Raw genomic sequence first — 18,714 nt, forward strand, 5'->3', positions numbered from 1 at the left:
ATATTCCATATGCCATGTCCTTGACCAGTCACAGCCTGACTTTTTCTTCCCCCACCCCCCTGCAACTCCCACCTGAATCTTCTCTGCATCTTCCTCAAAAACCCATGTTGCCACCCAAGTTTGTATCATTAACAAATATGAACATGTTACAACTAAATGCCTTATGAAAATCATTTATATATAATTGTTAACAGTTGAGGTTCCAGCAAAGATCCCTACCTCACTGTACCAGTCAAAGCCTCTTTTCTGGAAAATGACCCTTTTTCCCAACTTTGTTGTTTGTCTCTTAATCAATCCTCAATCCACACAAGGATATTTACTTTAATTTTGTTTATTAATTTCTTGTATGGCACTTCATTGAATGTCCCAAGTACACCACACCATCATCCTGCAAATATCAAACTCAAAAATCTCTGATGATTTTGTCAGCCATAAATCTATGTTGACTCTGACCAATCCTAATCTTATTTTGCAAGTGCCCTATTACAACTTCCTTAAAAAAGATTCCCTCATTTTCCTTATGAGGCCAGCCTAACTAGTCTATTCTGCCCTATTTTCTCTCATCCTCCTCTCTTAAGTAGTGGGATTAAATTTCATACATTCCAATCTGTGAAAACTATTCTAGAATCTATGGAATTTTGTAAGATGATAATCAGTACACCCATTATGTACTTAACTTCTCTTAAACCAAGATGCAGGTGATCAGATTCTGAGGATCTTTGAAGCCTTCAATTCTATTGCCTTCTCAAAGGCTAGATTTTTACAGGTTAATTTCTCAAACTATTCATTTGCTCCAAATACATAGTCCTCCACTATTGCTGGAAAGTTTTCTGTGACTTCATCTGTGAAGACAGATGCAAAGTTTTTGTTTAATTTCTCTGTTACTTCTCTATTCCCTAATAAGTCAGCCTGTAAAGACCATAAATTAACTTTTACTAATTTGTTCCTGTTTTATGTTACTAGAATTTCTTATAATCTTCTTTTATGTTTCTCACAACCTTACTATTGCATTCTATTTTCTTTTCCTATTTGAATTCTAGATAATTTTTTGCTAAAATCTGAAATGTTATCAATTCCTGTGTTTAGAGCATTAGACTATAAGACATAGGAGCAGAATTGGGCCATTAGGCCCATTGAGTCTGCTCCACCACTCAATCATGCCTGATCCTACTTTTTCTCTCCTCAGCACCACTCTCTGTCCTTCTTCCCATAACCTTTGATGTGTCCAATCAAAAACCTGTCAAGCTCTGCTTTAAATACACCAAAATGGCCTGACCTCCACAGCTGCCAGGGGTAATAAATTCCACAAATTCATCACCCTCTGGCTAAAGAAATTTCTCTGAATCTCTGTTTTAAATGGACACCCCTCTATCCTGTGGCTGTCCTTTCTTGTCTCAGACTCTTCCACCATGGGAAACATCCTTTCCACATCTACTCTGTCTAGGCCTTTTAACATTCAACATTCAAAAGGTTTCCTTCTAAATTCCAATGAGTACAGACCCACAGCCATCAAATGATCCTCATATAATAACCCTTTCATTCACAGAATCATGCTTGTGAACCTCCTCTGAACCCTCTCCAATGCCAGCACGAGGAGCTCAAAACTGTTCACAATATTCAAGATGAGACCTCACCAGTGCCTTATAAAGCCTCACCGTCACATCCTGCTCTTGTGTTCTAGACTTCTTGAAATGAATGCTAACATTGCATTTGCCTTCCTCACCAGCAACTCAACCTGTAAGCTAGCTTTTCAGGGTGTTCTGCACAAGGACTCTCAAGACCCACTGCATCTCAGATTTTTGGATTTTCTCCCCATTTAGAAAATAGTCTGCACATTTATTTCTTCATGTGGTAATGTATTTCATTTGCCACTTTCTTGGCCATTCTCCTAATCTGTCTAAGTCCTTCTGCAGCCTACCTGTTTCCTCAACACGACCTACCCCTCCACCAATCTTTGTATCATCCGCAAAACTGGCAACAAAGCCATCTATTCCATCATTTGAATTATTGATCCCAGTATCGATGCCAGCGGAACACCACTAGTCATTGGCAGCCAACCAGAAAAGGATCCCTTTATTCCCACTTGCTATTTCCTACCAATCAGCCAAAGTTCTAACCATGCCAGTAACTTTCCTGTAATACCATGGACTCTTAACTTGGTAAGCAGCCTCATGTGTGGCACCTTGTCAAAGGCCTTCTGAAAATCCAAATATACAACATTCACTACATCTGCTTTATCTATCCTACTTGTAATCTCCTCAAAGAATTCCAACAAGTTTATCAGGCAAGAGTTTCCCCTAAGGAAACCATGCTGACTTAGTCCTATCTTGTCCTGTGTCACCAAATACTCCATAACCTCATCCTTAATAATTGACTCCAGCAACTTCCCAACCATTGAGGTCAGGCTAACTGGTCTATGCTTTCCTTTCTGCTGCCTTCCTCCTTTCTTAAAGAGTGGAGTGACATTTGTTTACTGCTTTGTTTTTGTCATTGCCTGTCTTTCTCACTGATTTAATAATATTTTTAACTCTTCTCGATGGCCAAAGCTGCACAAATTTTCCAATTGAGTTTTTTTTTGCCTTGAGGGATATATATGATGTGTAAATTTTGTAATAATAGTGTGCATCGATGTTTGACTGTCATACTGTTTCATGTCATTTCCCTATCTATCAAAACCTAGTCGTATGTTATATCTTTGCACTTTGAGCAAAGTATCCAGGTAACCTTCCTCTCCCTGATTTATCATAATAGAGTCATAGAACACTACAGCACCAATATAGGTATTTTGGCCCAACACAATACACACTCAACTTGTCCAATTTCCTGCATTCAGCCTATATCCCTCTAAGTCCCACCCCTTCACCTATCCAAGTGCTTCTTAAATTATACTACAGTACCTGATTCTACTGGCTCCGCATTCTATATTATTATATTCTATATACTCACAACCTTCTACATGAACAAGTCCCTTTTAAGTCGTTCCCCTCTTACTCTAAATCTACACCCCCTTGTTTTGGTGTCCCCTATCCACTTGTCTATGCCCTTTATAGTTCTAATAAGTTCATCCCTCATTCTCCTATGTTCCAAGGAACAAATAACTAGTCTGACCAATACCTCCTGATAACTTAGGCCTCTAATCCTGGCAACATTGTTGTAAATCTTTTCTGAACTCTTTCCAGTTTAACCACAGAATTCCTATAATAGGGTGACTAAAACTGTACACAGTACTCTAAGTGCGGCCTAACTTAGCAACTGCAACTCTTATACTCAATATCCTGACTGATGAAGACCAGTATACTAAGTGCCCTTTTCACCACTCTCTCTACCTGTAATGCCACTTTTAACAAACTCTGCACTTGCACCCCTAAGCCTTTCTATTCCATTACACTCCCAGTGTCCCACCATTCATAGTATAAGCCCTCTACTGTTTTTATGTCCAAGTCTTGGACTCCAGATCCTCAGATCTGAGTTGGCATTCTCTAGCAGCCAGCACTGTTATTTACAACAGATGTCGTTGCCATGGATCCCAATGGTTTCCATCAACTCCTAATTTCTATTTTGTCCACTTGCAGCAAAATCTGTAGCAGTTGATAAATGATACGAATATTTTCAGCAGTTTGGAATTTTTCTGAACGAGAGCCAGAATTAAATTTTATGTTTTGTGCCTCTGACTGAGGACAAATTTCTTCCTCAATATATCTTACCTCCTGGATGAAAGCAAGTACAATGAAAAGAACAACAAAAATATCTTTGGAGCAATTAATGGCTAGATATATTCTCTACTTTAGGTATATCACCTTTTCTCCCTATAGTGTCCACCCATTAGTTCAATCACTGTAGGCAATTGTAAATGCTAAAAGTAAACTTGCTTTAAATGGGAATTTTAAAAGTACAGCTGCAAATCAGTTTATTATTGAATAGTCTCTTTAATGTATACAAAACTCATGAAAGGGTTGGAATATGGTTATTTCTGTAAAGTCCCTTTCAGTCAATGTTACAAGGTGACAATTTGTAGATGTCCTGCTAAGAGGTTCAGCGGCTTGGCTGCTTTGATTTCCTTTTGTGGTGGTACTGTGGCAAAACAGGATTTCTGTTGCTGCTCAGAGATCAACGTACCCTTAATCCATTTTCTTTGGAAGTGGGGTGGGGGGGGGGGGGGATCAGCCGTCGTGGAATGAGGTTTGGGTGATATTCCCATGACAAAAAGGACTTTACTGCTGCTGTTGTTAGCAAATGTAGTTGTGTAACTGTGTGACTGCCATCACAACAGACTAGAAGCAAGAGACCCCAAACGGAGAACAGATTGAAAAACTTACTCCTTTACGTTGCCTCAGTGAATAGTGCAGGATAAAGAAATAGTTGGTGGGAGGTGATTTCAATTGGTGGAGGAGAGCAGGGAACTTATCCTGGGTCTAGTCAACCATTCAGCAGGCTTCTTAGGAAAGAGAGCCAGGAAACCTACCAGAAGCAAAACCTTGTTCTGGCTGTGGTAGGTGGAAAGATTGATAAGACAAAGCTAATGCCAACTGATAAGTGCAGAACAGCAATTGCCCATGACATTGTTGTACAGCAGTAGATGGCCAAGGGCTTTCTCACCCTTCACTGCCTGTTTAATTTCTAATCCTCAAAATGAGTCATTCTCAGATTTGTCCGATTTTCCTTCAGTTTCAGAAGAAGAGAGATTAATAGTTGAATAAATAGAAGACAAATGCAAAATGGGCTGAATGGTTTCCTTATCTGCTGCCCTATTATATGACCTTCCGCCTGATGATACTCTGCAGGTTTGATCCTACCACAGTTTGATAGAAATCACTCAAGGCTTTGATATTGCTATTGAAGTAGCTCATTCTGAGACAGAGTCAGTTCTCAGAGTTACAGGTGATACAGGCACCCCTCTGTCTACTGTACTTATGTTATAATAATAAGAATGCACTGATGTTGAATGATTGACTGGTGTCACTTATCCCCTACAATATTCATAACATCTAACATATAACATCTCCACTTCTCTGATAATCTACACTGGATCACCTCAAGGATGCGTGCTTAGCCCACTGCTCAACTCTCTTTACACCCATGGCTCTGGCTAGATGGTGACGAGAAGGCGTACAGGACTGAGATATATCAGATAGTTGAGTGGTGTTGCAACAACAAGCTTGCACTCAATGTCAGCAAGACCAAGTAATTGATTGTGGACTTCAGAAAGGGTAAGGTGAGGGAACACCACCAATCCTCAAAGAGGGATCAGAAGTGGAAAGAGTGAGCAGTTTCAAGTTCCTGGGTGTCAAGATCTCTGAGGATCTATCGTGGGCCCAACATATTGATGCAGTTACAAAGAAAACACAATAGCAGCTATACTTCATTAAAAGTTTGAGGCGATTTGATATGTCACCAAAAACACTTGCAAATTTCTGCAGATGTACCATGGAGAACATTATAACTGGCTGTATCACCATCTGGGATGGGAGGGCCACTGCACAGGATCAAAATAACCCACAGTATATTGTAAACTCAGTCAGCTCTATCATGGGCACTAGCCTCCCCAGCATCCAGGATGTCTTAAAGGAGAAATACCTCAAATAGGAGGCATCCATCATTAAGGATCCCCCTTCACCCAGGTCATGCCCTCTTCTCATTGCTACCATTAGGGAGGAGGTATAGAAGCCTGAAGGCACAGACTCAACAATTCAGGAATGGCTTCTTCCTTTCTGCCATCAGATTTCTGAATGGACATTGAACCCATGAACACTACCTCACTATTTTTTCTTTTTTTTCCCTCTTTTTGCACTAGTTATTTAAATTAACTTTTTAAATATATCTATGTACTTGCTGTAATTTACAGTTTTTATTATGCATTGTACTACTGCCACACAACAACAAATTTCATGACATACGCCAGAAATATTAAACCTGATTCTGATGCTGATATTCTATACGATTAAGAGAAATGTTTAATCAGACACAACTCTCCATTTACCTTCATTTGGGATTCTGCATTTCTAAGCAATATCTAGAAAAATGCACTTAACTTAAAAGTAAAAAAGTGAAAGCAGCACAGAGAGATGGAGTAGTCTTAATTGGTCTGTCTTCACCGAGCGATGGATTCTGAAGTATGGGAAATGATCCATCTAATTACAGTAGGTTGGTTGAGGATCACTGTTTTACAAATGCTGGATAGATCCTCTCATTTGTTTCAGTGATTGAGTTGCTGTCTTGAAAATGCAAGTGTTGTCTGTTGTGTTGTATTACAGCTTCATTACTGAATTTTGGTGACCTAAGTTCTGAAATAGGGTGACACCGGTTAAGCAGATTACCAGAGGATAGCTTGTATAGACGGGTAGCATTGTATCAGGGAAGAAAAAAAGTATTGGGCAATGACACAACTTTTCCTGGCACCAATCTGCATTCCATGATGATGATGCTGATGAAGTTCAGCTTCAGCTTCACCTTTCGTGCTCCATCAATTGTTTTTGGTTGTCTGTGGGAAAGCGTGTTTGATTATTAAGGACTCAAAACGGACACTAAATTCACCGACAACCAGGCTGGAGTAATCACTGCTTCTGACACCTGCATTATAGCATGCATTGCAAAGCACTGCAGAGAGATCACCAAACTTAACTGCCCAAAATCATACAAACGCTCAGGTGAGGTAATTGAACTAGCATTAGTGTTGTCTCCCGGGCAAGTACAGTATCCCCTACAATTCTGTCACCAGGTTAGGCAGGCTGAATCATTTGCATGTTTAACGTTAGACTCCTGAAATGGACACGATCTTCCAAGATCTGTCACAACAGATTATAGGCAAACAGAGAAAAAGATTTAACAGTGCTCTCAAGGCTTCTTGAAAATTGCAGTTATCTCTGCTGACTCCTAGGAATCTCTAGCCCAGAAGAACTCAAATTGGAGGAAGGTCATTTTGAATGACACTGAGAACCACAGTCCACATGTCTGCAGGAGGTGGAAGTCTGACATAAATAACCGAAGAAACCCACCAACTCATAACTACCCGGTGTCTATCCCAACAGGCCTTTCCTGCCTTATCTGTCCCACAATGGCTTCATCAGTCAACAGTAAAAGCAAGTCATCTTCAAGAGTGGAGGGACCACCTAAATAAAATAGTAATCAGTGTTCCTTAATAACATGCTGCATATTATTTATGACTGTAGTGTTAATATTTTATTTTTAATCACAGTGCATTATGTCACTGTTATCTTCAGTTATTGATGTGGGCTGATATACCCTTTGAGAAACTTAATGTAATAAGTAATTACGATAAGGTGCCCACTGGCTGGCATGGACAATTTAGGCCAAATGACCTGCTTCCATGTGATAAAATTCTATGATTCTTTGATAAGTACAAATTGTGTCTATTTCCTGAATGTCAGGTCATGAACAAGAATGTACTTCTGCCTTCAATTTACTGTCAAAGCTATTCAGTACATATCTATGTGAGACAGGTAACCATAAATCATTGTCATGAATAGGATTCATCTCCCAGCTGTAGGTGGAAATTCAATCAAGCCAATTTTAATTCTGGATTCCATCAATAGGACTGACCTGTTAGGGCCAACATTTTTTATTCCACTTGAGATTCCATCAGACCACAGGGACACATTGGCAGATGCCCAAATAACATTCACACATTTTTGAATTAACTTCACACATAAAGGTTTGATAAAGCAAGTCCCCCATCATAAAATCCCATTTAATCTATTCTACAGGAAGCAACTGGGGCAAACAAAGAGATCAATTAAATAGTGGCACTGATTTGACAGCAGATTACAAAATATTTTAATAATTAAAGTAAATCATATTAATTGTTATTCAGTATTTAAATCTAAAAGGGGGAAAAACCAGAAAATCAATTGTTTGTCATGAGATTTTGATTGGGATGATAACTGATTATCTGCTAATTAATTCAGTATCCCACTTTGTATGCCATTATATCTACCATATTATTGACAAATTATCAATACAATGATTGTATCAAGGAGAGTGGCAAAAAGGAAGATAATAACTTGCATATCATAGAGCCAACTAGTATCAATAAAGTAAGTTAAAGGATATTATAATTTTGGTTTTGTAGCAACTTCCTTCTTTTTTTTTACAGAATTAGAGGTTATATAAGGTTTAGCTCATGCAAATTGATTTAATTGTAATGTAAAGTCAACCTAAATCAGTCTGATTATTTATTATTTGTAATAATCTTCAAGTAAGTGCAAATTGGCATTATAGCTTGGAATGATTATACCCAGTTAATTCATACCAAGCCATTATGCAAGTTTGCATTTTCAGATCAGAAGTCCAGATTAATATTAGAGAGAGATATGGGGAAATTCAATAATAATAAAAAGGAGCGAGCTCACTTCAATGGAATGAGAAGAACATGGTGAGGATAAAGCAGAATCAAATATCAATAGTTAAAACAATAACAAGTCCATTTAATGAGCAGATATTACAGGTAAAAGCTAAATATGTTCTCATAAGGAGGAAAGTAAAGGCCACAAACCCAGTGCTTTTTTTGGTAGCAAAGGAGATGGGGAAAATGATGAAAGTGAAAATTTAAGTGTCTGTTTAGTGAATAATTCAATTGAAAACTAGGCTTGTATGTAAAAAGTTGAGAGAGGAAATGAAAAGGAAAACAAGACAAGCAAAGAGAGAATATATGAAGAGAACAACAGTCAACATAAAAAGGGAATCAGGACATTTTCCATTGCCACAAGTGTTAAGTAGGTGGGAAGAAGAGGGATGTCACCAATTAGGGATAAAGAGGAGCAATACTTAGAAGCAAAAAGTACAGCTGGAATGCCAATGCAGGAATTTGTAGCAGTGCTTAGCAAAATGAAAAAGAGAGGATGCTTTCAAAATCTGGGTTAAAAAAGGCTATTGAAATAATGTATGTGGTGAAAAGTGATAAGGAGGAGGTACATACAATGAATATTGACCATGCTTAAAGTAAAGGTATCACCAGGATGAGATGAAATGCACTCAATGTTTCTTGAGTGGTAGGTGATTTCAGAGATCCTGCCATAACTCTTCCAATTGTCCTTGGATGCAGGGTAGATGTAGTGCTAATAACCATATTAGAATAGGGATCACCATTTGGAATGTGTGTGCAGGGTAAAAGTACAGGTTAAAAACTCCAAATTTGCAGATGATGCAAATCTTGGAAATATGGCAATAGTGAGGATTGCACAGATTGCATAAATACATAGCCAGGGCAGACAAAAGGGAAATCAAATTTAATATGAGATAGTGAAGGAAACAGCAGAGAAAACGTGGCACACCTGCAGAAGAGATGCAGAAACAGCTACAGTATACATGTGTATATATCTTTGAAAGAGGACAGAATAGCCAGTGAAGCATATGGGATTCCTGTGTTCATAAATCGAAGCATGGAATCCAAAGACAGTGAAGTTACTTTGAACCAGTGCAAAACAATCTGGTTGCCACTCTTTTGGAAGAATGTGAGTCTTGGAGAGAGTGCAGAAAATAATTACTTCAATAGGTGTAGGTTTGAGGGATTTCAGTTACAAGGCTAGACAGGAAAAACTGGGGTCATGTCACTTAGGAGAGAAGGAGGTTGAGAAGATATCTGAAAGAGTTGTAAAACATCATGGCTGGCTGTGATAGTGACTGTAAATAGAAAAATATTGATGCTATAGCGAATGTTCAAGCATCCAGAGACAGAAATTTAAAGTAAGGGACAACTTATGTGTATTTGAAGGAAAAACTGCTTGTATTCAAGAGTAGGATCCAAACTTCACTGCCTTTAAGGGAAGTGAAAACAAAGTTAATCATTGCCTTCAAAAGGGAAGTGGATAAGCAAAAGAGAAAATAATTTGTAGGACTCTGGAAAAGGAGAGGCTCCATGATCTCTCTCTCTATATAATATATAAAGAGAGATGGGGGTGGGGTGGGAGGGAGAGAGGGAGGGAGAGAGGGGGGAGAGAGAGGAAATAAAAATAAATGAGGCTGAGTGGGAAAATATATCAGCAATGGCAGAGCAGACTTGATGGGATGCATGGCCTAATTTTGCTTCTATGTCTTATGGCCTTATATCTTTTTTTTTCCTTTCTTTTATTCCTGTGTGAATCTGTTATATCTGACTGATTCTGTCCTTCAGGTATAATTAAAATAATATGGATCATATCATTAACTTTGGGACTGAACTTAACATATTATTTCTTGACATATTGAAGGCAAAATCACTTCTACAGCAAGTCCATCTACTGTATAACAGCAATTAAAGTTTGTAGACATACAGTACTAAAATATCTTGAAAGTTACTGTATGAATTTGTAAATCTTTAAGTTCAAAATGAATCTATAAAGTATTGAGAATAAATTTTGGCAATTTTAGTTTCAAAGTGTTCTGTAGACAGTAAGAGTAATTTGTTAAAATATGTCTCATTGCAGAAAAAATCAAAATATGTAAAAAAAATCAAACAAATGCTGTTTTTAAGAAATTGTGTGGGGAATAGAGCTAGGACTTGAAACTGATGCAAAGCTGAAACCACCAAACACATCAGTCTATATACATGGGAACTAATACCTATTTTTAATGAGTATCAAGAACATAACTGCTTTCCATAATCTAATATTGGATGCATTTCTGCTGCTATCCAGTTGCAGGCAATGTTAAATATTTCATACCTCTAGATGATCTTCTTGCATATCTAAAATTGTATACTTATATAGAATGAATTGAAACATGTTTTCCAATCCATTAAAATTCTGGTTGTCAGGCCTGAAAAATATAGCTTTCCTCATGCTTTAAAGTATATTCTCACCAAATAGAGTATAAGCAAAATCAAACAGAACAGGAAATCACTGCATATCCGGCCAACAAAATCAACCCTCCAATATCTCCAGTGGGATAGTGGCTAAACCTCCTGGAAAATGGCAAAGACCCAACTAGCCAGCTATACACCTAAAAAAGGGTTGCAAATGCTGTCCACAAGATAATGAGATGTTCTCCAGTGACATTGCAAACTTAAGAACAGTCAGGGTTGAAGGACTCTTACTGAGCATTTCCGTTATTTTCATATTTCAAATTTCTAGCATCTGCTCTTTCATTACCTTCCAGCAGCATATTTTCCTACCGGCCCTATCTATATTCCCTCCTGTTTCTCAAGTTTTTACTGATTTATTACTGCAATGTACGTATGAATGTGTGCTGGCATGCATGTGCATCTAGGTTAACTCTAGTCGAGGTTACACCTGAATGTATGTGAGAAAACTTCAGTATTATTTTTATTGCATATAAGATACAAATCAACAAGGAGGATATAAATAACAATGCAGAAATGTTTGGACCGTTTTATATCAGTTTCTCCTGCTAACTCACTTAAAAAGTGCATTATAAACAAAAATTGTCAGGAAAATTAAATAAAGTTATTTTTTTCTCATGAAATATTAGATGATTTTCAGGTGCCTGATGTTAAAAAAAAGATTTATATAAAATGAAATAGGCAACAATGTAAGTCAAGTACCTTTTCTGTGACTCTTCAAGATGTGTTTCTTCTGCCTTATGTTCATTTTTTGCTGGAAGTAAAATAAAAATATTAATTTACAGTAAAGTTGACAAACTCACAATGCATTCTTTAGCCAAAACAGAAACAAATCACAGTCATTGAGCAGTAAGATGAGTTCAAACTCAACAATACTATTTCATGTATGCTTCCAGAATAGTGCTCGATGTTGTAAGCAGTGATTGGGGGAAAAAGAATTATACTTTTTTTTGTTCTTACAATTTGTCTGCCAACTGAACATAAGATTCAGAAAACTCACTTCCAACCATTCACAAGCAATTTCTTCCATTTCATGAATTGTACCTGATTTCTGCCTTTTATATACTTTTGTGAAATGGATACCTACAGCAAACATCTCAAGGCATAGCAAAAATATCACCAATGTTATCTGCAAATTCACTGGAGGGATAAGCAAACCAATATAAATGCCCTCTCCTAGGCCAGGATCCCGATTATAGAGGATCTGCTTACAGTGGTAGGACTTGTCACGTGTTCCCATTGTCAGAGTCCTGAAACAAACACAATATTTCCACAGCTCTGTCATGCAAATAAATTACAAGCTAGACAGTGGGAAAAATTCTATGCTCAAAAACACTACCATAAACTCTAGGGAATCTCTAGCCCCTAGCTCATCTGCATTTGGTTTGGTATGGAGAACCCTGAGGTAGCAGAGAGGGAGCATATAGCGGCTCTGGCAAGCAGCAGAAGAGGTGGACTACTTCACAAACTACCCACTTTCTTGCCCTTGGAAGATGCTATTTCATTAGTCACATCAGAAGCCACTAAACTGGATCCTGATTGACTGCCTATGAATGAAAGATTATGTAGTATTGTGTGATTAAGGAATTGACATTGTATAGAGATGTTTTAATGAAAGTCAACTTAATAAAGTTTTCCACTGATCCAACATTAAGATTTCAGAAAATTCTTGAACAAAAGGGGCTGTTATACAAATAATCAATACTTAACACATTATTGTGCTCAGCCAAGCATCAGCACTGTAGTACTACTGTGTCCAGAGACATAAGGGCAAAATGCAACACACACTTCATCAACTATTTTGTACAATTATAAAACTAGCACATAACCTCCAATAACATCCTAAATATGGTGAAAATTCCTAATTCGCATCAGTCTACTTCCATCAGGATGTTAGAAATTAAAGCCAGAAATTCCTGGGAAGTACTTAGCGAAGTATAAAGTCTCTACCTACATTTCCAGTTTATCACAGTTCTTCTAGGAGTGATCTTGGAACATCTGGCCCAAAGTAGATTTAGACCTGAAGTCTGCAATTGAGCAGCCAAAGAGATACAGCATGGAAACAAGCCTTTCTGCCTGCTGAGACCACACTGATCATCAATCCCATTGTATTCTTCTTGCTTTCAATACTCATCTTCACATTTGAGGCAATTTACAGTAGCTAATTAATTTGCCGAAATGCACATCTTTGAGACATGGGGAGGAAACCTACATGGTGACAGAAAGAATCTAGAAACTTCACAGAGTTATCATTGAAGTCAGCATTGAATCCAGGCTGCTCTACCAGCTGAGTCACTAAGATGCTGTTTTGCATAGCTACATCAACTACCAATGGTCTAAGGTTGCAGACTATGGCATATAAAATAGGCCTTGAACATCTAGAGTATAGGATATTGGAAGCTCTGGAATAATTATTTATTTGCAAATTATTTTTAATGTTTTCAATAGTTTATATCTTCTTCCATCTGAACCTCCAGCAAGCAATCATTTAAAATTTTAGATCTTCAACCAAAAATAATTTTTATCTTTCCTGTAATGTGTTTTTCCCTTTCATCCAAATCCTTCTTTACCAAACAGCTTTTCTTGGTAGTGGGTTTAGATTTTTTTTGTATAATAATAAAGTTATCACTTTTCAATTTACATGAATATGGGGTAATGAAACTATAAGTGTGATTCACATATATTGTAATGATATATATATTATACACATCCTCCTGTACTCTGTGTTCTTTTTTTGTAAGAACTAAGTAAAAATATTGAAAAAGAAAGAAAAGAACATCCATTATCTATTGCTCAGATTTTTCTTCTACTTCTCAGTGAATGAATTCACTTGATCGCCATTGACTTTATTCAGATTGTTCATCTTTCTACCTGATTCAGAACTGTGATGATCAGGAGCAATGGAATTCCTGCACTTAGTGGCCACTTTATTAGGTGCACCTGTTTGTTAATACAGATATCTAATCAGCCAATCATGTGGCAGCAGCTCAATGCATAAAAGCATGCAGACCTGGTCAAGAGGTTCAGTAGTTGTTCAGACCAAACATCAGAATTAGGAAAAAATGTGACCTATGTGACTTTGACCATGGAATGATTGTTAGCACCAGATGGGGTGTTTTTTTTTCCTCTGAAACTCTTGATCTTGCAGGATTTTTACACACGACAGTCTCTAGAGTTTACAGAGGATGGTGCAAAGAACAAAAAAAAATCAACCAGTGAATGGCAGTTCTGTGGGTGAAGATACCTTGTTAATGACAGAGGTCAGAGGAGAATGGCCAGACTGGTTCAAGCTGCCAGTAATTTAAGTAACCACTTACTAAAACAGTGGTGTGCAGAAGAGGATCTCTGAATGCACAATACATCAAACCTTGAAGTGGATTAGCTATCACAGTCGAAGATTATGAACCTACACTCGATGGCCACTTTATTAGATACAGACGTTTATGCTTATCTTCCTTGATGAATGTTTTTCTTTACAATGTAAAATTTATTTATTATTTCATTACTTTTTAGTATCTTGGTCAATTCTCCTTTCCATCTTGTTCTCAGTGTATTAATTGGTATCTTTATCTGTGTATGCCTCAAGCATGAGAGGATGCTAATGTGCATTGCTATCTATAATAGTGTTAACATTCATGGTCATGTGTACACCATAGCATGATGCATGACTCATTAAAAAGATGGTTGAAGTGATAACCTGGTGTTGTAATAAGGATGGTGCTCAAGGAGGTATTCAGCCTGGTTTGTTTAAACAATAACTATACAAGTTAAAGGGATGAATGACTATATGGGTGACTTTGAGGATCAATGACTGGTAGAGTGAAAAATGCATAAGTCATTATCATTTTTAAAACACAATTCTTTTGTAGCTTAGACACAGAGAACTTTTGCTGTGACATCTGTGATGTATAAAATATATTGTGATTATCTTTATACTAAATTCCTTGATTACACCTTTTTATCCACCTGACGTCAACAATAATTACACCAAATTGATGTGCCTTTACAAAACAACAAGACGTTCTTTCAAAGAAATATTTTTAAAAAACTTTCAAATAAAGACATACTTTCAAGGAAGTATTTGGACAGATAAATGTTAATTGGACTCGATCATCAAATTTTAACTTTAAGTCTAATTTTAACTGAATCTTCATATGAATTAACCAAAGGTTCAACGTCCAGTGAGCATGTTAAAGTTAGTTAAATAGTACCACTATCAATTCTGGAAAATACAAATAATCATGTTAGGATGACAAATAGGTTTACAGAGACTTATAGTATGTCTGGTAAATACATGAAAACACAAAAGCTCAATAATTAAAGCAACATTGAGATATAAGATACCTCTGAAGTTCTCTGCATTGAGAAGTCTGTAGTAAACTTGACAGAACTAAAATTAACAAACTCCTGGTTATACTTCAATAGAAACAAGAGTCCTGCTGAAGGGCCTCAGCCCAAAACGTCAACTCCACTTTTTCCACAGATGCTGCCTAGCTTGCTGAGTGACTCCAGCATTGTGTGTGTGTGTGTGTGTGTGTGTGTGTGTGTGTGTGTGTGTGTGTGTTGCCTTGTATTTCAATACAATATAGCTTGTATTTTAAGAGCTCTGTGCATTCTCTTGAAACCATAAATCCTGCTGATTCTCTGTCATATATTCTTCATATTCATGACTGCTTGTCGAATCACTGCCTTAACTTCCGGGATCTTGAAGGTTTGATCTACCAACTGTTGCAGAGATGATGGATGCACGGAGTGAATCAATAATTGCATGGAATACATAACTGTGATTATGCAGTTAGAAAATATAAGGGTGACTGACTTGACAAATTAAAGATCAAATGAGTCATTGGTCGCAAACACGAGAAAGTCTGCAGATGCTGGAAATCCAAAGCAGCACGCACAAAATGCTGGAGGAACTCAGCAGGTCAGGCAGCATCAATGGAGAAGAGTAAACAGCTGAGAAGGTGATCCTGCAGAAGGACCTCAGCCTGAAATGTCGACTTTTACATAGATATTGCCTGTGTTTGGATTTCCAGCATCTGCAGATTTTCTCTTGTTTGAATCTTATGTGAACTATTTTGTCAATAAATATAGATGAATATATGAATGTTGCTGTATTTTTGTTGGAGATTGGCATTATTCTTTGAACTATGCTCCCCTCATTATTTAATTAATGCATAGTCCACTACTCAATTCTCTCTACACTCATGACCATGTGGCTAAGCACTGCTCAGACATTATCTACAAATTTGTAGATGACACCTGTGTTGTTGGTAAAATTGTAGATGGCAAAGAGGAGGCATATAGGAGTGAGAGAGATCAGTTGCTTGAGTGGTGTCACAATAGCAAATTTGCATTCAAAGTCAGCTAGACCAAAGAAGTGTCTGTGCACTTCAGGAAAGGGAAGGTAAGAGAACAAGCCACCAGTTCTCACTGAGGGGTTAGCAATGGAAAGGGTGAGCAGCTTCAGGTTCCTGGGCATCAACATCTCCAAGGATCTATCCTGGACCCAACACACTGATGCAATTACACCAGCAGTTCTAATTCAATAGGATTTTGATGGATTCAAGAATTGAAGAATGCAGCATCCATCCTAAGACCTTCATCATCCAGGACCTGCCATTTTCTCACTACCACCATCAGGAAGGAGGTACAAGAGTCAGAAGACCCGCATTCAACAATTTAGGAAAAGCTTCTTCTCCTCTATCATCAATGGTCCATGAATCTATGAACACTACTACATTATTCAAGCTTTTGCACTATTTATTTATTTTGTATTGTAATTTTATGTCTTTGAACTGTACTGTTGCCAAAAATAAACTACATATCAGATAAGGCAGTGATAATAAATCTGATTCTGATTCTGAAAGAAATATCCACGAGATGTAGAAGAATCATGAATGGTTCTAGGTATACATTTAAATTTCTACTGTCATCTTTAATTCTGCATAAGACAAATGTGTTGGAAAGACAATCTGTGAAACTAAATTCCATGTCAAATGCAATCTTCCACACTGAAAGAAGACTGGCGCCAAATTTAAGTACCCAGACCTTTAAGAACACAAGGTAGCTCAAAGAGCTGTATTTAGCCATTATGTTTCCTAATAGTATTCTTTATAATCAACAAATTCAGATAACAGGACAACAGCTATACAAGTTTTATTAATGTGACACATGATACAGTAAGTAATAATGATCAGCAGAATATCAAACCTTTCAAAGTGGTAAATTCTTTATTTTTGAAGTACTATCAAGTTTTGGAGGAGTAGGGTAGGTATGATTTAGAGAGAAGTTGGCAGAATTATTTATTGACAAGCTTCCCTTGTCACAGATTGACCTATATATATGAATACTTTATTTCACAGGTCTTATGATCCGCTTTTATTTTTAAAGATGTTTGTTTAAAACATTGTTGCATTTCAAAATGGATGGTTGGAATTGTAAGAGGAATTGCAAGTCCAGATAATATCATACATCAAAATTTAGCAAAATAATCATGGTTGGGAGGTAGAATATTTAGAATAAAAACAATTTTGAAGTTCAAATGTAAGGCTAAGATCTTTCCTAATTGATTAACCTACTCTAATACCAAGAGTTATGTTTAACACCTCAGCGTTGATACTGTGACAATAAAGTCATCTGCATATGAATATTACTACAGCTACATTATTAACAATTATTCCAGCAATAACAAGTGCAAACGGAAAATAAACAAAATTAGTTGAGCTGGAAGAAAGTTCAAGCATTCTTCTTTGATTTTTACTGATGATTCAAGGTATTCACATACATAATCACCAATATTAACTATTGTTTTTGTCCCTTTCGAAATGAAAACTCAATAATTTGAGATAAAAGAGCTGCCCATTAATTGCACATACAGGAGTAACCAGAAAAATGGTGCATTAAATTACCAGAAGAAAATCTAGTACAAGGACAATTATGTAATAAATTCTGTAATAAATTTTGATCTTGGCATTGATAAATAGATTCCAAACAATAAATAAACAAATAAAGTTTGTATAACTTAGTAAGAAACAGACTGAATTAAAAACAAGTCACAGAAACTGTTAATTTAAGCAATACTTCCCGTAAAAAGTTCAAATCTATTAAATAAATCTCAGTATATTTAGTTTGAATAGAACTTAAACGAATAGTGGCTGATTTGCTACAACTTTTCATTGCCAGCATAAAAAGGATTTGTTATGTCTAGTACACTGGGGATTATTATTTATTGGGATTTTTAATGCGCAAAATTAATAGGAGACTTTTCTGTCTCAAACTGCAGGTTTTCAATTTGAAAGATATATAAACACATATGACATTGGTATTGTTATCATTTTGGATGTATCAAATTTCTCTCTTTATTTTTAAAATAAATGGCTTCCAGCTCTTGTTAACTTAATAGAGAGGAACTAACATGAGATTAACTTTTGTTCCATAACTGGTACTAATTTCGCCAATTTGAATTGTTTAAGTATTTGTACTTCTAGATTTTTACTCTTAAGTAAAGTTACAACTGATGGCCTTTCTCCACCCTCCTAGCTTCACTTGGAAAGTTGTGACAATGACTCTATTATTTCACATTAGGTACATTTTGGTGTATAACATTCTCTACTCTAAGTCAGATATTGTGGTGACACTGCCCAAGTTAAAGGGGGGGGGGGTGCATAAAAATAAATGCTGAAGCTCCATTTTATTTCTAGGACATTGTGTGTATGTACTATTATGTGAAGATTAAAAATGGTGCATCATATTTCACACACACCAAACATTGACTGGACTGCACTATATATATTTTTGGTTACCATACTTCAGGAAGGATGTAGTAGCAATAGGGTACAGAACAAATTCACCTGGGAAGGAGGTAATTTTAAGGATAAATTAGATAGGCAGGGTTTATTCATACTGGAATGTAGGATGCT

At 36.8% G+C, this 18,714-nt stretch overlaps 1 protein-coding gene across 5 annotated transcripts in view; it reads right to left on the bottom strand.

Annotated features, from left to right (window-relative positions):
- Positions 1 to 18,714, bottom strand: part of fmn1 (formin 1) — a 381,596-nt gene that overhangs the window by 62,821 nt on the left and 300,061 nt on the right. For all 5 annotated transcript variants that reach the window (XR_012098266.1, XM_073040129.1, XM_073040128.1 and 2 more), the window contains one exon: positions 11,495 to 11,546. Coding sequence is in view for 4 of the 5 variants with exons in the window: in XM_073040129.1 (XP_072896230.1) it covers positions 11,495 to 11,546 (52 nt within the window). In the remaining variant the exon portion in view is untranslated. The remainder of the gene's footprint in view (positions 1 to 11,494; positions 11,547 to 18,714) is intronic.

Source organism: Hemitrygon akajei, chromosome 3, assembly GCF_048418815.1.
Source record: "Hemitrygon akajei chromosome 3, sHemAka1.3, whole genome shotgun sequence".
Classification (NCBI taxonomy): domain Eukaryota; kingdom Metazoa; phylum Chordata; class Chondrichthyes; order Myliobatiformes; family Dasyatidae; genus Hemitrygon; species Hemitrygon akajei.